This window comes from Otolemur garnettii, unplaced genomic scaffold, assembly GCF_000181295.1.
Source record: "Otolemur garnettii isolate 467f Iridium unplaced genomic scaffold, OtoGar3 scaffold00018, whole genome shotgun sequence".
Taxonomy (NCBI): Eukaryota; Metazoa; Chordata; class Mammalia; order Primates; family Galagidae; genus Otolemur; species Otolemur garnettii.
Genome location: NW_003852413.1, coordinates 7,320,177 through 7,339,459, shown reverse-complemented (window position 1 = coordinate 7,339,459; position 19,283 = coordinate 7,320,177). Strand labels below are relative to the sequence as shown.

Genomic DNA, 19,283 nt, shown 5'->3' with positions numbered 1-19,283 from the left:
GGCCTAGCCATAACATGGTGTTTTGTTTTATTCTGTTTTTTTGTTCGTTTGTTTTTTAGATAAGGTCTCACTCTGTCACCAGGCTAGAGCCCAGTGAAGCAATCATAACTCACTGTTACCTGGAACTCTTGGGCTCAAGTCCTCCTGCCTCAGACACCTGAGTAGCTGGGACTACCGGTGCACACCACCACACCCAGCCAATGAAAAAAAATTATTGTTTTTTAAAAAGATGGGGTCTTGCTATGTTGCCTAGGCTGGTCTAAAACTCCTGGCTTTAAGTAATCCCCGTCCCTCAGCCTTCTAAAATGCTGGGATTCCACTGCACCTGGGTTAATATGGTTAAAAAGAAAAAGACAAATTACCAATGATAGGAAAGATATTCAAGGTATGTTATTATTAGGTTTAAAAAATAGTTGCCTAAGAGAGTGTATGATTCCACCTCTGAGATCTCCCCGTAGTACGCACATAGGAAGCCATCTGCGGCTGCGTGCTCTAAACTTTTAACACTGGTTAGCACTGACGTTAGGTTTGGGGGGGCGGGGTGGATTTTTTTCTTCTAAATCATACACGTCTATTGTGTTAAAATGCTCACCATGTCATTAACTGACAAAACAACAAGGAAAAATTTTAAAAATTTAAAAAGGGTCAACTACAACTAGCACTGAAGTCTGAAATAGTCTTACTGGCTAAAATCAAGATGTAGACAGGGCTGTGTTCCTTCCTCAGGCTGTAGGGGAGAATCTGCCTCCTTGTCTTTGCCAGAGAAAAGTCGCCAAAAGACAGCAACTGCTGGACATTAAAATCAAATGCAGAAGTCAGCAGATAGGATGTTCTTTCTTGAGGGAGGAAGCAGGCTCTCGGTGTAAGCCGTGGTCTTTAGCAATCACCAGCAGCAGAGAAGCCGTGCAGCTGACGTTTCCTCAAACCCAGCATCAGTGATTTAATCCGACTGCAAAGTACTCATAGTGTGATCCAGCCCATTTAAAAAACATGTGAGGGGTTTTATAAACACAGACTATGATGGATGACAACTATTAATTAAGTCTATAGATGTTTTCATGGTTGATTAGAGGGAAGACAGGGCTGGGGACGATAGGACAGCTGTCAGCTAAGAGCAGAACCTTGGGGAATGGGGCGAAAGGGTTTTAAAAGCAGAAGGCTGTTCAAATTTCAGCTGTTTGATTTCATGAATCTGAGATGTAAACTTTCTCTCTGGTGACAGTCTCTCAGGAAAGTTTGCGCCCCCCCCCCATCCTCACGTGAACAAAATCTATGTGTGAACATTTTGTCTCAAAAAGAAGAGAAGGGCCTGAGACCCACGTCCCAACTGGTAGAAAGTGATCGCTGATGAATGAAATATGGTAGGCTGAAAAGGGCGGTACTCAGAGCAGGGATGCCCGGGGAGCATTAACCCCCCTGTCACAGAAACCTCCAGAGTGGAACTAGGAGTCTCACTGGCTATGAGAAGGGATTTAAGTCCTTCCCACTTTGCACCTACGGGGCAGGGCGTCTCTGGGGCTGATAGTAATCATTTGCCAGTCTAGCTCCGAGCAGGCGATTCCTAGACACAGATGTGCTCGTCTGGCCGCCCTTGCATCACTTTCCTGGTTGAGAGAACTGTGGTTTGTTCTTTAACTTGCAAACACTTACAGAGTACCCGCTCTGTGCCAATTCCAGTCTGAGGGTGCTGGGCCATTCCAGTGCCCTGCCCTCCTCTGGGGGCATGGGGGGGGTCACATAACCAATCAGATAAGAGAACATCCCACTGGAAATTGGATCATTCCATCTTTACCCCAGCCCGTTTCTCTCCTTTCATTTCGCAGAAATAACTTCAGAGGGGCTAATGGCCATCTGTCAGTGAGACGTGGCACCATGGTTCTTCCTTCGTGCTGGACTGACCTGGCCCCTTCCCGTGTAAACTCAGGGTCAGATGAGGAAGGCCTCTCTCTGTCCTGTCTCTGAGGACCCCTCATCTCCCTGAGTCACAGAGCAGCCATGGTGGGTCTCAGCCTGCCCCTGGGGAAAAACAGTGTTTGTGTGGCCGTGTGCAAGTGTGAGCAAGCATATGTGTCACTTTATGTCATCATGTGTGAATCTGTGTGTTTGTGTGTATGTAAGTGTGACTCTGGGGTCCTGAGCAGAAATGTGAACGTGTATCAGTGTGAGCGTGTGACTACAGACATGTGGGCAGGTGCACTCAGGCTCTTCTGTGTGACCATGTCCTGTGTGTCTGTGACAGCACCAGCCCAGGTATGGTTTGCCCACCTCTTGCCCTTGGCCTCCAGGTGAGCAGTATTTGGGGATCTAGGGAGGGAGCAGCTGGGGTGTTTCTCAACTCAAATGCAATCCTGGAGCCAGGCTGGGCGGGGGGTGCAGACATCCCTAATCACTGTCCCTTGTGGGTTCTGGGCCATAGGAGCCAGCTATGTGGCTGCTGCCTTCACATGTGGTCTACTAGTGTCATCGCTGGCTTCTTCATCTTCATCAAAAATCAACAATAGCAGCAGTAATTCAGTCCTTATTTACTTCTATCCAGTCCAAATAGTCAAGTTCTACAACTTTAGGGCTAAAAAGGACCTCTGGGACCTGCTGACAAGGGAGATCCAGGTTCTACAACAATCAGGGGCTCACCTGGACCACTGGTACCAGCCAGGGCAGGAGCTTGGGTCTCAGAACTGGCCGTGTTCTGTCCTGCTGTCCCTCTGTGTACTGGTCTGTCTGTACCAGATGATCAATCCCCAGGCTCCAAGAGGACTGCACAGCCCACATGCACTGCACATTTCAGATTGTCCTGCCATGTCCTCCAGGTGTCCGCAGAGGTTTCCCCCAGAGGAGGAGATACTTAGCCCTTCCCTCCCACCTGGGCTCCCAAGCAGTTCTCCCTTTGAAAATCTCAGCTTGGGGCATGATGTCCAGGGCCCTTCATAATCTTGTCTTTAGTGTGTCCAACCTCATGTCCAGTCCGTCGTCCCAGGTGTCCTATCCACAGAGAGCTCCCTCTGGACGGATGCACCACCCTCTCTGCACGTCCATCCCTCTGCACAGCCCTCTCCACGGTGTGCTCCTCTCCCTGCTCTGCTTCAAGGCACCTGGACCGGACGGCCTCTGGAGGCTTCCTCAAGCTCTTCCAGCCACAGCTGCCCTGGCCTCTGTGCCCACCCTGTCGGTTCCTCCCTGTGCCCTGCCATTGCTTGTACTTTGCGTGTATGTTTGCCCTGTAAGCCATCTGGCATCTCCTCTAATGACGAGCTCTACTTCTCTTTTCCCTGCACGGGCTCAGCGGCTGATGCACGCCTGGCATGATGTATGGCCCCAGGGCACTTCTGCTGGGGATGTAACAAAGCCACCTCTCACTTCCCTGGACGTGGCAGCTCCCCTGGAACCTGGGCCAGATGCCCCCCCACCTCCAACCCTGCCCCCGTAGTGCCAAGCCCCTGAGCCCCAGCCCCACTCACCTGAGAGGCTGAGAAGGAGCAGAGCCAGGGGCAGCCACATGGTCCTGCCCGCCCCCACCTCCTGTCCCCACACCTGCAGCCAGAGGCAAATGCAGATTCCAAGGGGACTCTGGCAGCTCTGCCAGACCCGGGAGCACCTTCTGCCTGTGCAGATGGCCTGCGAATTTCTTACTTACGCACTTCCTTTTATAAAAGGAGTGGGTATTTCCTGCCTTTAATTATTCAGCAAAAGGAGTGTCATTCTTTGGCAGGGCTGAGTCACAGGGCTTGCTTGTCCTTACTGGGGAGGGAAGACGAGGTAAGGAGACTGTGGGGTCAGGAGGGGCAGGCATGGGCCTCATCTGACCTATCAAGTCTTGGGTCCCAGGGGTTGAGACTCTGAGTGCAACTCCAGAAATGTTCTACACTACGATGATGGGCCGCAACAACAGGGAAACCCCAGCACAGATGTCAGGTAATTCACACTCAGCAAACCTAGAAGTGCACTTGTTCAGGTGTTAGAGCCATGTGCATAAAAGTTTAAACTGTGAAGACTGACAGACCTGGGTTCTAACCCCACCAGCATCACTTACAAGCTGTGTGACTGTGGACAGCTCACTTAACCTCTCTGAGCCTCAGTTTTTTTTTTTTTAATTTCGGATTAATATGAGGGTACAAATGATTAGGTTACGTTGTTTGCATTTGTTAGGTAAAATCCAAGTTGTAGTTAAGCCCTTCACCCAGGAGGTTCGCCAATTAGGTAAGAGCACACCCATCCTCCTCCCTCCTCCCATCTTGGGTAGCCCCCCCTCCCCACTTGATTTTAATTACATATTTTTTCTCGTGTGGGCATATAGTTGGGCATCCACTGGTTTCTTAGTATTGAGTACACTAGATACTTGCTTTTCCATTCTTATGACACTTCACTAAGGAGAATGTTCTTCACCTCCATTCAGGTTAATATGAAGGTGTAAGGGCTCCATATTTTTTATGGCTGAATAGTATTCCATGGTTTACAGATTCCATTGTTTATTAATCTAGTCATGGGTTGATAGGTGCTTGGGTTGATTCCACATCTTGGTGACTTGGAATGGAGCTGCGATAAACATGTGAGTACAAATGTCCTTAAGGTAAAATAATTTTTTTTCTTCTCGGTAGATACCAAATAAAGGGATTGGGGGATCAAGTGGAAGGTCTACTTTTAGCTCTTTGAGGATGAGCCTCAGGATTTGTATCTGTCAATTGGACTCGGAATGATGATTGTCAGAATTAAATAAGACAAGATGTGTGAGGTTCTGGGCAGGTCCTACGGTTGAGCAAGTGCTCTATATTATTATCAGGGTCCTGTGCAAAACTTAAACTACTGAATGAAAAGACACAATAAGCCCGGGGCAGGGAGCCGACTGGCCGGTCTCCTGGCTTTCCTCAATAGCAATAAGACAAATTCTAAGCTTCACATGGTTTAATTAGGTTCTTTGTTTGAACCCAACAGCTAAGACTCTTGAAAAACCATTTGGGGAAGTGAGTGAGAGTATTTCTTCCCAAATCCCCAGAGCCAGCAAGAGAGGAGGGGGTGCTCTCCCTGGAATCCTCTGGTTGTGGTGACTTGGAAACTAACAAAGGACTGGCAAAGAATTTCTACAAATCAATAAGAAAAACATACCCAAATATCAGAAAGTAGACAAAATATTAGAATGGATACTTCACAAAAGGGGAAATCCAAATGACCACCAAGAATCACATGAAAAGGGTAACAAATCACTAGGAATCAGAGAAATTAAAATTAAAACAACAAGATACTGTTTTCTACTCGTTGACTTGGAGAAATTTAGAAAGTCTGATAAGATTCACAGCAATGGGACTGCTGGTGGGTGCAGAAATTGGTTCAGTTACTTTGGAAAACAATTTGGAAAAGTTGGTTAGGTGCGCGTGGTGAAGCGTAGCGGTTTCTCACCTGGAACTATATTCTAGCTGAAACTTTCAGATAGATACACAAAAGTCCTAATATTTGTTCAAGAATGTTCATAACAATATTGTAAGAAATAGCAGCCAAAAAAAAAAAAAAAAGAAGAAGAAGGAGAAAGAGGAAAAGGAGAATACACACATAAAAGAAAGAAAAGAAAGCAAACTAAAGTTCAGCCACGGAAGACGGGATCTGTCCGTCATGCTACATTCATACAACAAAATAAAGGGTGATAGATGACACGTCAGGGCCTCAGCATCTACACCGACGAATCTCAATGATAAAATCACATTACTTAGAAATAAAAATGTATAATGCTGTTTCTATAAAGTTAACAAGCAAGCAAAGATAAACAATATACCCTGTAGAAATCCATATCCTTACATATGGCAAATCCCTTGAAACAAGGAGAGGGCAAACATAAAATTCAGAACTCGATTCCTTCAGAGGAGAGTAGAAAAGAGGGCTCATAAGATCGGCAAGGGGTCTGGGGTTTCATAGCTATTAATGATGCTGTGTTATGGAAGCGAGATGCTGGGCAGGAGATGTTCAGCAGTACCTGCATTCTTGCTTTAAAATGCACGTGGCCTGGAGCAGTAGTTCTTGGCCATAAAGCCGACACTGTGGGAGGCAGAGGCAAGAGTATCCCTTGAAGCCAGGACTTCATGACCAGGCTGGACAACAGAGCAACTCCCACCTCCCACCCCCATTGCTACAAAAAAATTTAAAACATTAGCCAGGCATAGTTGGTCACACCTGCTGTCCCTGCTACTGGGGGGTGAGGGGATAGGGGAGTGCGGGGGGGGTGGGTGGGTGGGTGGAGGTGGGGGTGTCCAACCTTAGGAGTTGAAGGCCTCAGCTATGGTCACATCACTGCACTCTATAGCCTGGGTGACAGAGCGAGACTCTGTGTCTAAAAATAAATAAGGTGTATGTACTCTTTTGTGTATGTGATACATTACAAGAAACAAACCTCCAAGTTTATAGAGTGCTCCGATAAAAACATGGATTTATTGATCAGAAGGTCATTCCCATAAGCGAGAGAGAGTGTATGGCTTGGCAGGGCATTAAGGGCATCGGGGTGACCCGTCCTCATCATCTGGCCGATGCTGCCCGGCCCCCTGGCTTCTCTGAGGCCTGCTCGCCCAGAGGATGCCACCCAGAGCACTGAAGAGCAGCAGCAGCTTCAAGAGCACTAGGATCAGGAACGGGGCGCTGTCCAGCAGGCACCTGTGGGGACACAGTGACAATGAGTAACCTCTACAGGGGGAGGCCCTAGCACCCTGCACATTTCCCTGTCCCTTGTGCCCAGGTCCGGTGACCACAACTATCCACAAGGGGACCACACCCGGACAGAACAGCCCTGAGAGGAAGAACACTGCCCTCTAGTGGTCATAGTAATTGGATTATGCATGTTCCTCCAAAGACTGTGCCCCCGCAGGACCGGGCCCTGCCTTGTCTTATACTCAGAGGAACTAGCACCTTTCCCGCACCTGCACAGTATCAGCCTGTAAAAGCCACAGTTGTTCAAGGAGTGAATGAGTGGCATGACTCAGGTCTCACTTCTCAGAGGACTGGGGTCATCAACACAGAGCAACACTTCTGAACACGGTAGGGGAGAAAAGGAGGGGCCAGAGCTGAGGCCACAGACCCCCCAGAACATCTGCCCTTGCCCAGCCGCAGTCCTGAAGGCTCCCCGGCAGGACATCTGCACTCCCTCTTCCCTCTGCCTGGACCCCTCCTCCTCCCCACTCAATGCCTGGCCCCCAGCCCTGCAGGCCTGAGCTCTCCTGTCTTCTAACTCGCCAGGCCCACAGGGCCCTCCATACACACCCTCCTCAAATGCGAGTAGCTAAGCCTGCTTGCCAGATTTTGTCTAATGTGCTGTCCGTGTTATGAGGGTCCGTGTATGAACTTGGTCCTGTGTGGCTCCACCCAGTCAACCCTACTTCCCAAGGAGCTGGGCGAGGTCTGTGCCCTCTGAGAGCGTGACACAATCCCCAGAAGAGCACCTGGCACTTACCAGGACCTTTACATTAGTGGTGGCGGGGTGACCAAAGAAGGGATAAGAAGGAGAGAGACACACGCTCTCCCTTAACCACAGGAGAGGCCACGCAGTAGGCACAGCTGTGGACGTAGGCTCCTTACCGAGGCTGTGGGCTGGGGCCAGGGCTGTCTTGAGCAGTGGATCTGGGCGGGGTGTGCACTGTCAGGGTCATAGGGAGACCAGCTATGCCTGTGGAGTTCAGGGGACTGGATGCTTTGATCATGGCTGTGGAAAGAAAACAGATCAGGGCTGGTGTCCCCGCCAGGATCTCTCACTCACTGACACTCACAGATAAGGTCACTGAGGTATACTGGACAGATGTCCTAGGTATAACATGCCACATGCTCTAATTCCCACAGATGAGGTCCCTGAGGCGTGCTGGACAGATGTCTTGGGTATAACATGCCACACAGCCATTCCCAGGCCTGACCAGGGCCCAGACCCCTTCTGCAGCCCCATCCCCAGGTACACGAAGCCAGGCGAGCACTTTCAGAAGTGAGAGTCACCCTGCTGCTTGCCAGATGTGAGAGCCTGAGGAAAGGGCACAGGGTCACCAAACCTATCCACCCAGACAGAGCCAAGATGTCCTTTGCCCTGTGGGGTTGACCCAGACTGACTAGGGACCCAGGGCCCTGGGCACTGCAGGGGCTGGAATGAGGCCACAAGTGGGAACAGGGACAGTCACTGGTGTCTTCCCCAAATCATGAGACCAGAGTCCGCTCAGCCCCCAAATGTCAGCCAGGCCTTGGCCCCACGTGGGCCACTAGGCCATGTTCTGTAGGGGATGGAATATCAGAAAAAAAGAGCAGGAGAAATGTCACTTGGCAGGCTGTGGGACAGTGCCAGCTGAAGGCAAAGCCTTTCCCCTCATACCCGGGACCTCAGAGAGAGTCTAGTTCCTCACTCTGAGATGGGGACCCACGACCGGGCATGGGAGAGAAATGAAAACCAAGAAAAGGAAACTCGAAACTCAGAGCAGCTCCGGGGAGAGTCGGGAGAAGAAAACACTGGGACAGGGAATAGACTCAGAGAATCTCACCTTGGTTCTCAGGAAACAGAGAGTCCTCTAAGGCAGAAGTGTAACGAGCAGGGGAGAGCATTGGCGGTCTGAGTCCCATTCCTGCCCTTGGCCCTCTGCCTGAGGGGAGTGAATTCAGGAACCTCTCTGGGTTCCTTCCTAGAGTGAAAGGTGCCAGAGAGCAAGGGGACAGACAGGTCAGCCTGCGGCAGGGTGAGGTCCCCAGGGGTGGGAAACCCACACTGCTTGTCACCTCTGGTGGATGCTTCAGAGCCCCCAGGGCCTCTGTGGTGAGGCTGGGGCCTCAAGAGCCACCTCCAACAGGGTGATACCACTCAGGGCCCAGGGCCCTGGGCAGTGTTTGAGTGAGGGGAGCAGTTGCCCCAGGGGTTTTTTCCCCATAAGGAGCATGGAGGCAGATCCAGGTCAGCCAGGGGTTTCCTCAGGGTAGACACAGCCCCTATAAGGACAAGAAGGCAGCCAAGACTCCCAGCCACAGGGCTGGTGCCACTGTCCCCTGCCTGAAAGCCCCAGGAGAGTAGAATGTCAGGGCACGGCACAGGACAGACTAGGACAGAGGTGACTAGGACACATGTGTGTGCACACAGACACACACTGTGTCCCAGGTCCCTTGGGGATGCTGTTCACACCTGTGACCTTTACCACCTCCAGACACCCCTTGAGTCCAAGTCTTTTCTGAGGGAGGAGGGACACTGTGGCTCACCTGGGGACACCAGCACAGTAACCTCAGTGATGTATTTAAGACCATGACCTCTGCCAAACACACACCAGTATGTGCTGCTGTCCTCCCGTGTAAGGTTGTCTAAGGTCACTTCGATGGTCAGGTGTGCAGAGTAGTTTTTGATGGACAATCGGCCATACCTCACTTCTTTTTCTGACCCTTCTGTCATCACAATGTTGAAGATATATGAGCACTGGACGCTCTTTGCAGCCCTGTAGTCCTCCTCATACTCACACTGCACACTCAAGGAGCCCCCTACGATGCCCATCACGGTGTTGGGGCTTCTCAGAGAGAAACAGCCTGGAAAACACAGGACCCAATCCAGCTCCTCGCCAGGTGGGCCTGGCTCAGGGTATCCTGAACCAGGATCCTGGGTGTCTAGGGATGGCCACAGCAGGCACACAGGCCTTGGCAGCCCAGGGGTCAGCTCCCTCCTCCTCCTCTGAGGTGGGTGCAGGGAGATGGGCTGTCCACAGTGTCAGGCAGGAGCCAGGCTGGGAAAACACAGAGTGTGCTCACGTGTGTGCCTGTGCATGCCTGTGTGCTTCTATGTGAGGGACCAAGATGGCATTTCAGATTGCACAACTGTGGCTGTGGCACCCCTAGGCACCCTCCCCCCAGGGCTTACTCTGTGGCCCACTGGGACTCAGCTGACTCACCTGTGTGGCACATTCAAGCCTGGTGGTCACCTGGAAAGGCAGGTGCTGGCCACTCCTGGTGCTCCTCTGGCCTCCTGCCCTCTCTCCACGAGCCCCTGTCCCACTGTGGGCCACTGCTCACCCACCTCCCCCTGCTATGTGCTTCCCACTCAGGACAGTTTCAGTGTCCAGAGGACAGAATACCACTCACCTAGGATGTGAAGGAGCAGCAGAGCTGGAGGCAGCCAGGTGGCCCAGTCCCTCACAGTCATTCCTACAGCACAGAGGTCACCTGCAGCTGTGCCAGATCCCAGGAGTGGACAAAGTGGAGCCTCCTCGCACAGGGTCAGTCTTCAAGTTCTCATTTCTGCTTTTTTCCCCCTCTCAGCTTCCTTGTCCAGCCCCTTCTGGGGTCTCAGGCTCCAGCTGGTTGGGGTGGAGGAAGCTTAGTGGGAGAGGTCATGTGGCTGGTATAGACAGTCCTGGGACTTGCTGCTGGTGGCTCCCCTCAGTCCCAGGGACTCGTCACATCCAGGGTCCCTTGGCTGGCAATGCAGCTCTGTCCCTGGAGCCCCCAGGTCTGGCCTCGCTGTCTCACTGAGCAGAGCCCCCCCCCCCAGCAGAGCCAAGGGGAGCATTTCCTCCTGGGTGGGGCCACCACACCATCTGTGAATATGGCATTTCCTTGTGGTCAGGATGTACAGTTCAGAGGCACAAGCCAGATCTGTTTGCTTTCTCTGGCTTTGGTGGTGACCACAGAGGTACTTTGTCCTGTGGTCAAAGTGACCACAGAGGTACTGTGCCCACAGAGAACTCTGCCCACTAAGACCCCAGCTCTTCTTTTGGCCTCACAAGTTGCCACTATAACCCCAGACACTTTTGACTTGTCCCAGCTTGGGGTCCGGCCCCCATCCAGGGAGGAAACCACCAAGGTTGGACCTTCTATCTTCTTGTCCCCAAGCCCCAGACCTAGACACAGAGCAGCGTCACTCACCATCCTAGACCATCACTTTCCACTCTCGTCCTCTTGCCAAACTTGATGTTCCACTGGGAACTGGGGGGGTGGGGGGGGCTGGGAATGTGAGAAGAGAGCTGAGAGGCATGAAGATGCTGAAGCAGGAACTTGGGGGCGATGTGAGGCTGAGAGTGCGCCTTCCCCACCCAGAGACACACAGAGAGGGGTCTGCACACCTGCTGCGCCTCTGGTGTCTCTCCTGGATCCCCAGTAGAAATCAATGGCCTCCCCAGAGAAGAGAGGGGAGGGACAGCCCTTCCCAGAGGGTGGAGACAGGGGTCTGTCCATGCTGAGCGGCCTGTGCTCTGGATGTGTGGACTTTAGCATCAGTCTACCCTGGAGAGGGCAAGGAGGCAGGGCCAGGTACAGGGCCCATCTAGTGTCCTCTTGGGCGCTGTCACCTCTTCCAGCTTCTTCCTGCTCCAGTCAGGTCCCCTGATTCCCCAGCCACCTAGAGATTGGGCCTGTTCTCCCTCCTCTCCTGGTCTACACCACCATCTGCCACTGCTTCACAGCATTTCCATGCACCAAGCTGCTCTATATTTTCTCCTGCCTCACAGATCTGTCCTTTTCCTACACTGTCTTTTCATCATCCAAGGCAGTGACATCCCTCCAGTTGCTGCAACCCAAGTCCTATAAATCCTGCATCCTCCAGCCCATCCTATCTGCATGTCTCTCATCTGCTCATTTCCTTCCTTCCCCTGATGTACTGCCACCCCTTCTTTCCACACTGAGTGACTTCCCTTCTTCTCTCCAATCCTGCTCCCCATTCTTCTCTGGACAATACAGTAGAGAGCACCTTGACCTATGTCTGTGATGGTCAATGTCATCTCTTGTGCCATCTCCTTCAAATGAAACCTTTTCTCCCTGCTTGGCCTATTTGGTTGAGTCAGACCTGGCCACTAGGTAGTTCTTTGATTTCATCTCTTTGCCCCCTCTCCACATGGTCCCTGCATTCTAGCCACAGTGCTCAGCCTGCCTCAGGGCTCTAGCACCTGCTGCAGCTTCTTCCAAATCCCTCCCCCCAGATCTACTCACCTCAGGCTCCTTTTTACCCCTTCAGTTTTACCTCCTCAGAGGTAAACACCTCTTCAGAAAGGTGTTCCTAGTCAACCTCCCTGGAATCAACCCTGGTGTCTTGATCATGATCATCCATAACTCATCAAATTCTGTTTCTATGTTGGTGGTTTCTTCCCATCTTCTCCAGCAGAATTTTGCTCACATCACAGAAACATATGGCTCTGCTTTGTTCACCATGAATATCCCAGTGTCCAGCCAGAGTATGTGGCAACAAGCAGTGGGCATAAAATAAATACTTCCTGAAAGAGTGAAAGACCAGTGTCATCCCACTATATTAGACAACTACCACTGCATAACAAATTCCCCCAAAACTTAGCAGCTGAAAACAACAAATTGCACAGTTTTTGAGAGTCATGAATCTGGGAGTAGTTTAGGTGGGTGCTTCTGGTACAGGGTTTCTCATGAGATTGCATTCAGGATGTTGGCTGGGGCTGCAGTCATCTGAAAGCTGGATTGGGGCTGGAGGATCTTCTTCCAAGATGGTGCACTCGCATGGCTGTTGGCTGGGGCCTCAGATTCTTGCTCAAAAGACCTGTTTGAGTGTCTTCATAACATGGCTACTAGCTTTTTCCCAGAGTGATCCAAGAGAGAGCAAGGCACGGTATCTTTTATGACCTCTCCTTGGATGGCATATTGCATCTGCCATATCTATGGATCATACAGACCCACCCTAATACCCTGTAAAAGGGGACTCCACAAGGGCCTGGCCATCTGATCTGGGGGGTGGCTATGTGAAGATATTTACCTCCTCAATTTTCACTGAGCTACATACATATATACTTATGATTTGTATAATTTTCTGTTTGTATCTTATCTTTCAATAAAAGAATTTAGAAACTGAGACATAAAGTTACAACTCTGAAAATTTGTCTGACTTTCTTTATTTGGATACTGTCTATTGATCTCTTTTTATGTAGCAAAGAGTTTATATATGTTAATATCTTCTCCTCCCAGATACCTTGCAAATGGCTCAGAGAGAGAAAAAATAATGACCAGAAGCATAAATTATAAGTGATGGTATCAGTATCAGGACTTCTCTGACACTGATGCCTAAGGGTGTTTTCACCACACCATGACACTGAAGGGGAGAGAGTGGCAGAGGGACAGCAAAGGCCCAACTCTCAGACCCAGGAAACAGAATAAGAAGGGTTTATTGCAAGAGGTAGTCATGGTAACCCAAACTGAGAAACTCAGCAGGGGTCATGGTTTCCTGCCCCTCTCTGGCACCCACTACTCCCTCTCTCCCTTTCTCTCTTCTTTCTGACTGCACTGTGCATTTTCCTTTTCAGAAAACACATCACAAATGAAAGTGGCTTCTGCCAGATGCTTGTGTTAACAGGTTAATTAAACGATCCAACAGGTGGGCAGTGCAAAGGCATCAGTGATCTGGGAGTGCACTTTTGGCTTTAGATGTGAGTATATTTGAGTATATTTGACCCTATGGCACTTTTCACTTGCAAGCCTGCACTTGAAGACCTGATTAAGGAGGTCTCGTGAGAACTAACACAGGAAGACCCAAAACCACCCTAGCAGAGCCCCATCCTCACCTGCAGAGTTACCGCCCCACAGACATTGCTTAGAGTTGATGAAATGTTTGTGTTTCAAGGAGCTACTGTAGAAAAACTGAGAGTCCAAAGCTTAAAAGCCAACAAGCTGTTCATTAAATAGCATGAGAGTGTCCACTGAGGACCCTGAGCCCACCTTTCCTCTGTAAGGGAAAAAATAATTAAGCAAAGATAAAGTTAAAGCCCAATGTTAATGCCTTTCCTGGGGCTGGAATCAGAACTATCTACTTTATTCTTCTCTGGCTTTCAGGGACTCCCTAAGTTCCAGAGAGGCCTGGGCCAACTTTGTTTTCTGAAGCTCTCAGCATCTTAAAAAGAGAGAGAGAGAGGGAGAGAGCAAGAGATGTCAAATAGAGTTCCAAAAATTGTGGTATATTTTATTTTATTTATTTGTGGTATATTTTAAATGCAATAAGTTCACAAATCAATTTTTTGCTACACAAAGAATAATAACGGACAATTAATTGGACTATAAAAAAGATGATCATTGGATGTAGTAGACCATATAACGCAAAGGACAGGAGAAGTGAGAGTTAAGCCTTGAACACTCTGCAACTATAAGAAACACCTGTAACAGCTCGGTAATATAACACCTCAGTGATAAGGGCATGGGGAAGAGATTCGGCTCTCCTGAACACGAGAGCATGTGAGACAAGATGAGAACATCAGTGCTTGGCAGTCTTTACACCTGTGGTGTAAATAGCCATGGGATCACCTCTATACATAGCCACAGGAGAGGTTAGTCCAGATTCTCTCACTCTTTTACAGACTTGCTCACTCTCTTTTGCTCCTCCTGCTCTAAGAAGACTGCTAGGATTTGTTCTCCTACTAAGATTATTTTTCTCTCTCTCAAAGACTGTTTTTCTCTCTCTCTCTCTCTCCTGTTAAAATAAATTTCTCCCCAGCACCTAAGGGGAGCTGGTCCCGGGCAAGGTAGCACAGCGGTCCACGTCCAGACAGTTAGATAGGCCAGGGTCCTGACAATTGGATTAAAATTTTAATCTACTGGTGGTCTGGTAGAAATGAAACACATGTGTAAATATGTAGGGTGAACATTTTTGTCAGCATAGCCCTGTGGTTTGTACAGATAACCTAATTCAGAGAAGTGCTGAAGATTATCTTTGAGGCCTTTCATGGGGTGCTAAGCCAGAGCCCAGTGGTCCTTCAGAGGCCCTACCCGCCCATGCTGCATAAGGCATCCAGCCACTCAACACCCCCTCTTCCCTTTGTAAGGGAAAATAATAACTTAGCCAAGATAAAGTTAAAGCCCAATGATATTGATGCTCTCCATCCCTGCACCTCTTCCTCTTTTCCTCTCCTCCCCGCAGCTGCCTTCCCACAAACCATTCCTGGCACTGATTAAGTTAGCGGTTCAACAAGCAGCTTCCCTTTTTCATGAACAATGAGGAGCATTGAATTGTCACCAAACCAATTCCCATCCTAGACAACATGTTCAGGAGGGAACACTGGGTCTCTCTATCTCTTCTAGAGAGTAAGAAATTCAGCAGAGCAATGTGTCTGCTGCTTCTCACAAAGCTGAATCCCTTTGACCTAAATCAGATGTGTCTGCTTCTGATCTGCCCTGGCACTAACCTTTAGGGATGCCAATGGTCCAGTCTAAACTGCGCATTGGGCTCTAGACTCCAGGTTGCACCCTGGCCCCTGGCCCCTTGAATGCCTGAATCCAGGCCTAGCTGGCTGCAGAGGAGATGTCCTAATCCCTACTCAGATTGCCCAGGCTGATGAGTGGAATGAGACTGGAGTTACAGACCAGACTGTAGGACTCAGCCTAGAGGGGCCATCAGGGAACGAAGGGTCTAGTCCTAATTTGTGCCATGGTCAGTATCAGGATATTTGAATCAGGTAGGAAGAACCAGCAAGAGAAGCAAGCCTGTTAGAGTAGAATCATTTGTAAGTCTTTTAAGAGGCCCAAAGCAACTCCTTATTTCCTTAATCAATGAGCATAAGGAGATTTCAATTAAACAAGATGAATAACTTCTAGAGAGTCTCTGTACAGCATTCTCCTATAGTCAACGCTGTGGTATTGTACACTTAAAAATGTGTTAAGAGGTTAGATTTCGCATTAAATGTTCTTACCACAATAGTTTTTAAAAAAGAAGTCCAGAGCGAAAGCCTGCAAATGCCTGCTATTATCATCTGTTGGTGGCCTAAAGAGCTGCCGCAAGTGTGTCCTGGTCGTTACCTTTGATCTTACCTACAGGGAAGGTGAATAGAAATGCTTTTGTAGTTCAGTGTCAGGCTGTGTCACTGGTCCTTTCGGAAGTCTCTAGACAGGCTGGGCTTCCAGGTAATAATCCAGCTGCTTGGGAAGGGGATGTTGGGTCTTCAGGGAGACCGACGGGAGCTCAGGACTGAATTCTTATTTGGGACAGGATGTTATGCCAGGGTGAAAATCACATGGGGGAACTAAGGCGGGTGCTCTCCAGATGTACCCCCTAGGGAGGAAGCTTCCTAACACCAGGTGCAGAGATTTGGGGTCCCTAAAGCCTCCAGGTGAGCAGGACACAGAGCTCTGGGGCTCATGAATGCCTGTAACTGGGCTGAGCACAGAGCTCTGTGGGCCTCCTGCACAGCTGGGGCGTCTCAGGCTGTTACTTCTTTTCTAAGAAGAAACTAGTCTGGAGCTGGAGGTAATTTTAGGGAACAGAGGTATGGATTTGAGAAAGCACAGACAGATCAGTGGGGTGCACCCAGCTCACCGCATCTGCTACAGTTAATTCTCCATGGTAAGGGTCTGGGCCAGAGTTCCTACCAGCAGCGAGGCTTCTAGCTAACGCCTGTCTTGGACATGGGGGGAGGGTCCCAACAAGGTAAATTTTACCTCTGCCCAGGCTTCCCACTCTCAGGAAGTCAGAGTTTACTTTGTTTTTTTTTAACCAGAAGGTTTTTGCTGTTGAGTGCAAAGCTTACATTGTTTAAAGGAAATGACGGGCTGTGAAGAGAGCTTAGATCGGTTAGTAGAGAAAGGAGCCCCTCCTTGGGTGATGACTTCCAAAACGCAGGTGGCAAGACCACTTCGACAGGGCTAGAGGACAAGTTAGAGGAGGTGGCTGGAGGGGAGGGGACAGACGGAGAGGAGACGTGAGAGTTTTCACGCTAAAAGTAAACATAGTCCACACAGTGGCCCTTTGATGCCACATCAATCCCCCCTGCCCGACATCCTCACCCTGCGCCCGGCAGTATCTATCTCTATGATTTTGTCACCTCAACAGTGTCATATACATGGAACAACACAGCGGATAGACTTTAGGACTTGGCTTTTTTCACTCAGCATCATTTCCTCCAGGGCCTCCGAGTTGTGTGTATCTGTAATTTGTTCCTTCCCAGTGCCGGGCAGTGTTCCATGGCGTGAGTGAAACACAATTTGTTTAACATCCACCAACCACCAGGACCGGTTCTAGTTTGGGACGATTATGAGTAAAGCTGCTGTGAGCTCTCATGTGTAGGCTTTTGTGTCAACCTAAGTATTATTTTCTCCCATTTTTTCCAGTATTTATTTTTCCATACCCATGAGTGCATTCACTGGCTCACACAGTGGAGACACCATTTGTTTTGTAAGAAATTGGCAAACTGGGCAGTGCCTATGGCTCAGTGAGCAGGGCGCCCGCCCCACATACCAAGGGTCAAACCTGCCCCAGCCAAACTGCAACAAAAAAATAGCCGGGCGTTGTGGCAGGTGCCTGTAGTCCCAGCTACTGGGGAGGCTGAGGGAAGAGAATCGCCTAAGCCCAGGAGTTGGAGGTTGCTGTGAGCTGTGTGATGCCACAGCACTCTACCGAGGGCAACAAAGTGAAACTCTGTCTCTACAAAAAAAGAAAAGAAAAAAGAAATTGGCAAACTGTTTCCCATAGTGGGAAACAGTTCCCACCATACATGGATGAGTGACCCAGTTTCACCACATCCTTGCCAGCACTTGGTGTTGCCACTATTTTTTGTTTTAGTACTCAAATAGGAGTGTGCATGCACTCATGCGTATGCGCAATATATTTCTATAAGCTGCCCAGGGTTAGCTATTCCTAGAGAACGTGAACAACTTGCTTACAAGGAAACCTTTGATAGACAAACCAACCAACCCCAAGTCCATAACCCCTACCTGCTCCTTTCACTGGGCTCCTGCAGGCCAGGACACTTGCCCCTGCCTTAAAACCCCTCAGGGCCAGGTGCCAAGCAACTGGGGCCCACCCTATTGCTTGGAGCCCATCAGAATTCCTTTCACCTAATTGTAAACCTGCTTAGTTTGCTTACCTTATTTCTCCCATCATTGCTTCCTGTGAAAATCACAATAAAGGCCCCCATGGGCAGTTCACTCCCTCTGCCTCCTCAGCGCCCTGCAGCCCCCTCACCCCACTTATCCCACCCCAGCATGGCCTTGCATGGCAGGCTGTGCCTCCTGTTTCTAGGGACCTGGGAGTAGAAACTTCTTCCTTCATGAGTCATTTCCACATCGATACACCTTTAAAATAAATCCCTGGTACTTTTTAAAACTCATCCTCAATTCCCTATTTTGTCCCCTTGAAAAACTCAGATGGGTTTTCTGACAGTGGACTAGCTTAAGCTGAACTAAATGATCACCAATCACAGATGTTTTTCTCGATGACACCTGGTAACCCGTCCATTTGAAGATCAGAAGCGCTTCCCCTGAATTCTGGCCAAGGAGCAGCCCACATTTATGGCCAGCCCAGGATTAAGTCAAGTCTTCTGCTTTGTCACGATATAATCCATAGGGCCTTTGACTAGGCGCTCTATGGAACCTCGTACTGCTGTATTTCACTGGGGATGGAAAGCAAGAAGGAGCAAACGCTTTAGACGCTCTGGACCAGAGTGGGAGAGAAACCCAACAAAATGTCAGAGGCTTATCCCATAGGTCCCATTTTTAGGAGTCCCATAGTCTGGGGTGAGTTCCTTGGTTTTGTGTCTCAAACCTCTAAGCAAAAATCATAGTGCCGCATATGCCTCTGTGAAATCTGGGGCTAGCACATTCCATACTTGGGAACACTGCTCTCATTTCTTAAGCAACTTTAAAATCTGCCAGTTTTGAGGTGGGCCCACAGCCAGAGAGGCCCTTCCAGCAATCCGGGAGGTGGGGGGGAATGGCCCTGCCATTAGGGTCACACGACCTGATTGATCCCACGATGGAAGACAAGGATGCCGTGTGGCATCTCTGGCAAGCACCAGTAGGAAAGCTGTAGCAAAGAGCCCACATCTGGAGCAAGGGTCAGCCACCCGCAGCAGAGGCCCCCCGCCACTTAACACGGAGGTCCTTAACAAGCCACTGCACCCAAAGGAAGAGAAAATGCCTGACCACCCTTACAGTTTGGTGGCTATGACATCACTCAGCTCGTGATGGGTGGCTCCAGCCACTTAGTCACTTGACGTCCTGTGCTATGCCTTCAGCTCTCACACCAAAAGCTTTGCAGGGAGGTCCCTACGATCCGCTGACAGAGGAGGAGAAAAATCCAATATGGCTCATAAACCAATGAGCAGGAGACGGTGTGATTTCTGTTGTGCAAGGTTCAAAAACAACCACGTCCTTGCTCAGAGTGCTAAAGGGGAAGCAAGGGAACGACTGCCCCAAGGGAAGTCAGATATTGGTTAACCCCGAAAGTAGGAGAAGGACAGATAGGAGGGCAGGGAGAGGCATGTGGGGGCTTTAAAAGTCGTTAAGAATGCTCCATTTCGTAGGCTGAATGGTGGGCACGTGTGTTTACTTCCAGTCCTTAAACTGTATATATATATATATACAGTATCTACATACTTTGG

At 49.7% G+C, this 19,283-nt stretch overlaps 2 protein-coding genes across 2 annotated transcripts in view; both read right to left on the bottom strand.

The window, feature by feature from the left end:
• CD300LB (CD300 molecule like family member b) overlaps nt 1–3,498 on the bottom strand; it is a 9,211-nt gene extending 5,713 nt beyond the window's left edge. Inside the window, exon 1 of the mRNA XM_012802819.2 lies at nt 3,456–3,498. Coding sequence (XP_012658273.1) covers nt 3,456–3,495 — 40 coding nt within the window. The 5' untranslated portion in view covers nt 3,496–3,498. The remainder of the gene's footprint in view (nt 1–3,455) is intronic.
• A 2,944-nt stretch (nt 3,499–6,442) lies between these two features.
• On the bottom strand, nt 6,443–12,169 carry LOC100959314 (CMRF35-like molecule 6). The gene is made up of 5 exons (XM_012802850.2): nt 10,837–12,169; nt 10,054–10,268; nt 9,187–9,504; nt 7,546–7,669; nt 6,443–6,627 (listed from the first exon to the last, which is right to left on the bottom strand). Exons 2-5 carry the CDS (start codon nt 10,112–10,114, stop codon nt 6,465–6,467), a joined length of 666 nt encoding a protein of 221 aa, XP_012658304.1. The 5' UTR covers nt 10,115–10,268; nt 10,837–12,169; the 3' UTR covers nt 6,443–6,464.
• Nucleotides 12,170–19,283: the final 7,114 nt, after the last annotated feature.

What these genes read in the sequence shown, in the direction of transcription:
- LOC100959314 (XM_012802850.2), bottom strand. Translation starts at nt 10,114, where the DNA reads ATGACTGTGAGGGACTGGGCCACCTGGCTGCCTCCAGCTCTGCTGCTC. An exon ending in TACTGTGCTGGTGTCCCCAG is followed by an intron (nt 7,670 to 9,186) that starts GTGAGCCACAGT and finishes TTCTTTCCACAG; the next exon opens with CCATGATCAAAGCATCCAGT. An exon ending in GGCCCCAGCCCACAGCCTCG is followed by an intron (nt 6,628 to 7,545) that starts GTAAGGAGCCTA and finishes GTGTCCCCACAG; the next exon opens with GTGCCTGCTGGACAGCGCCC.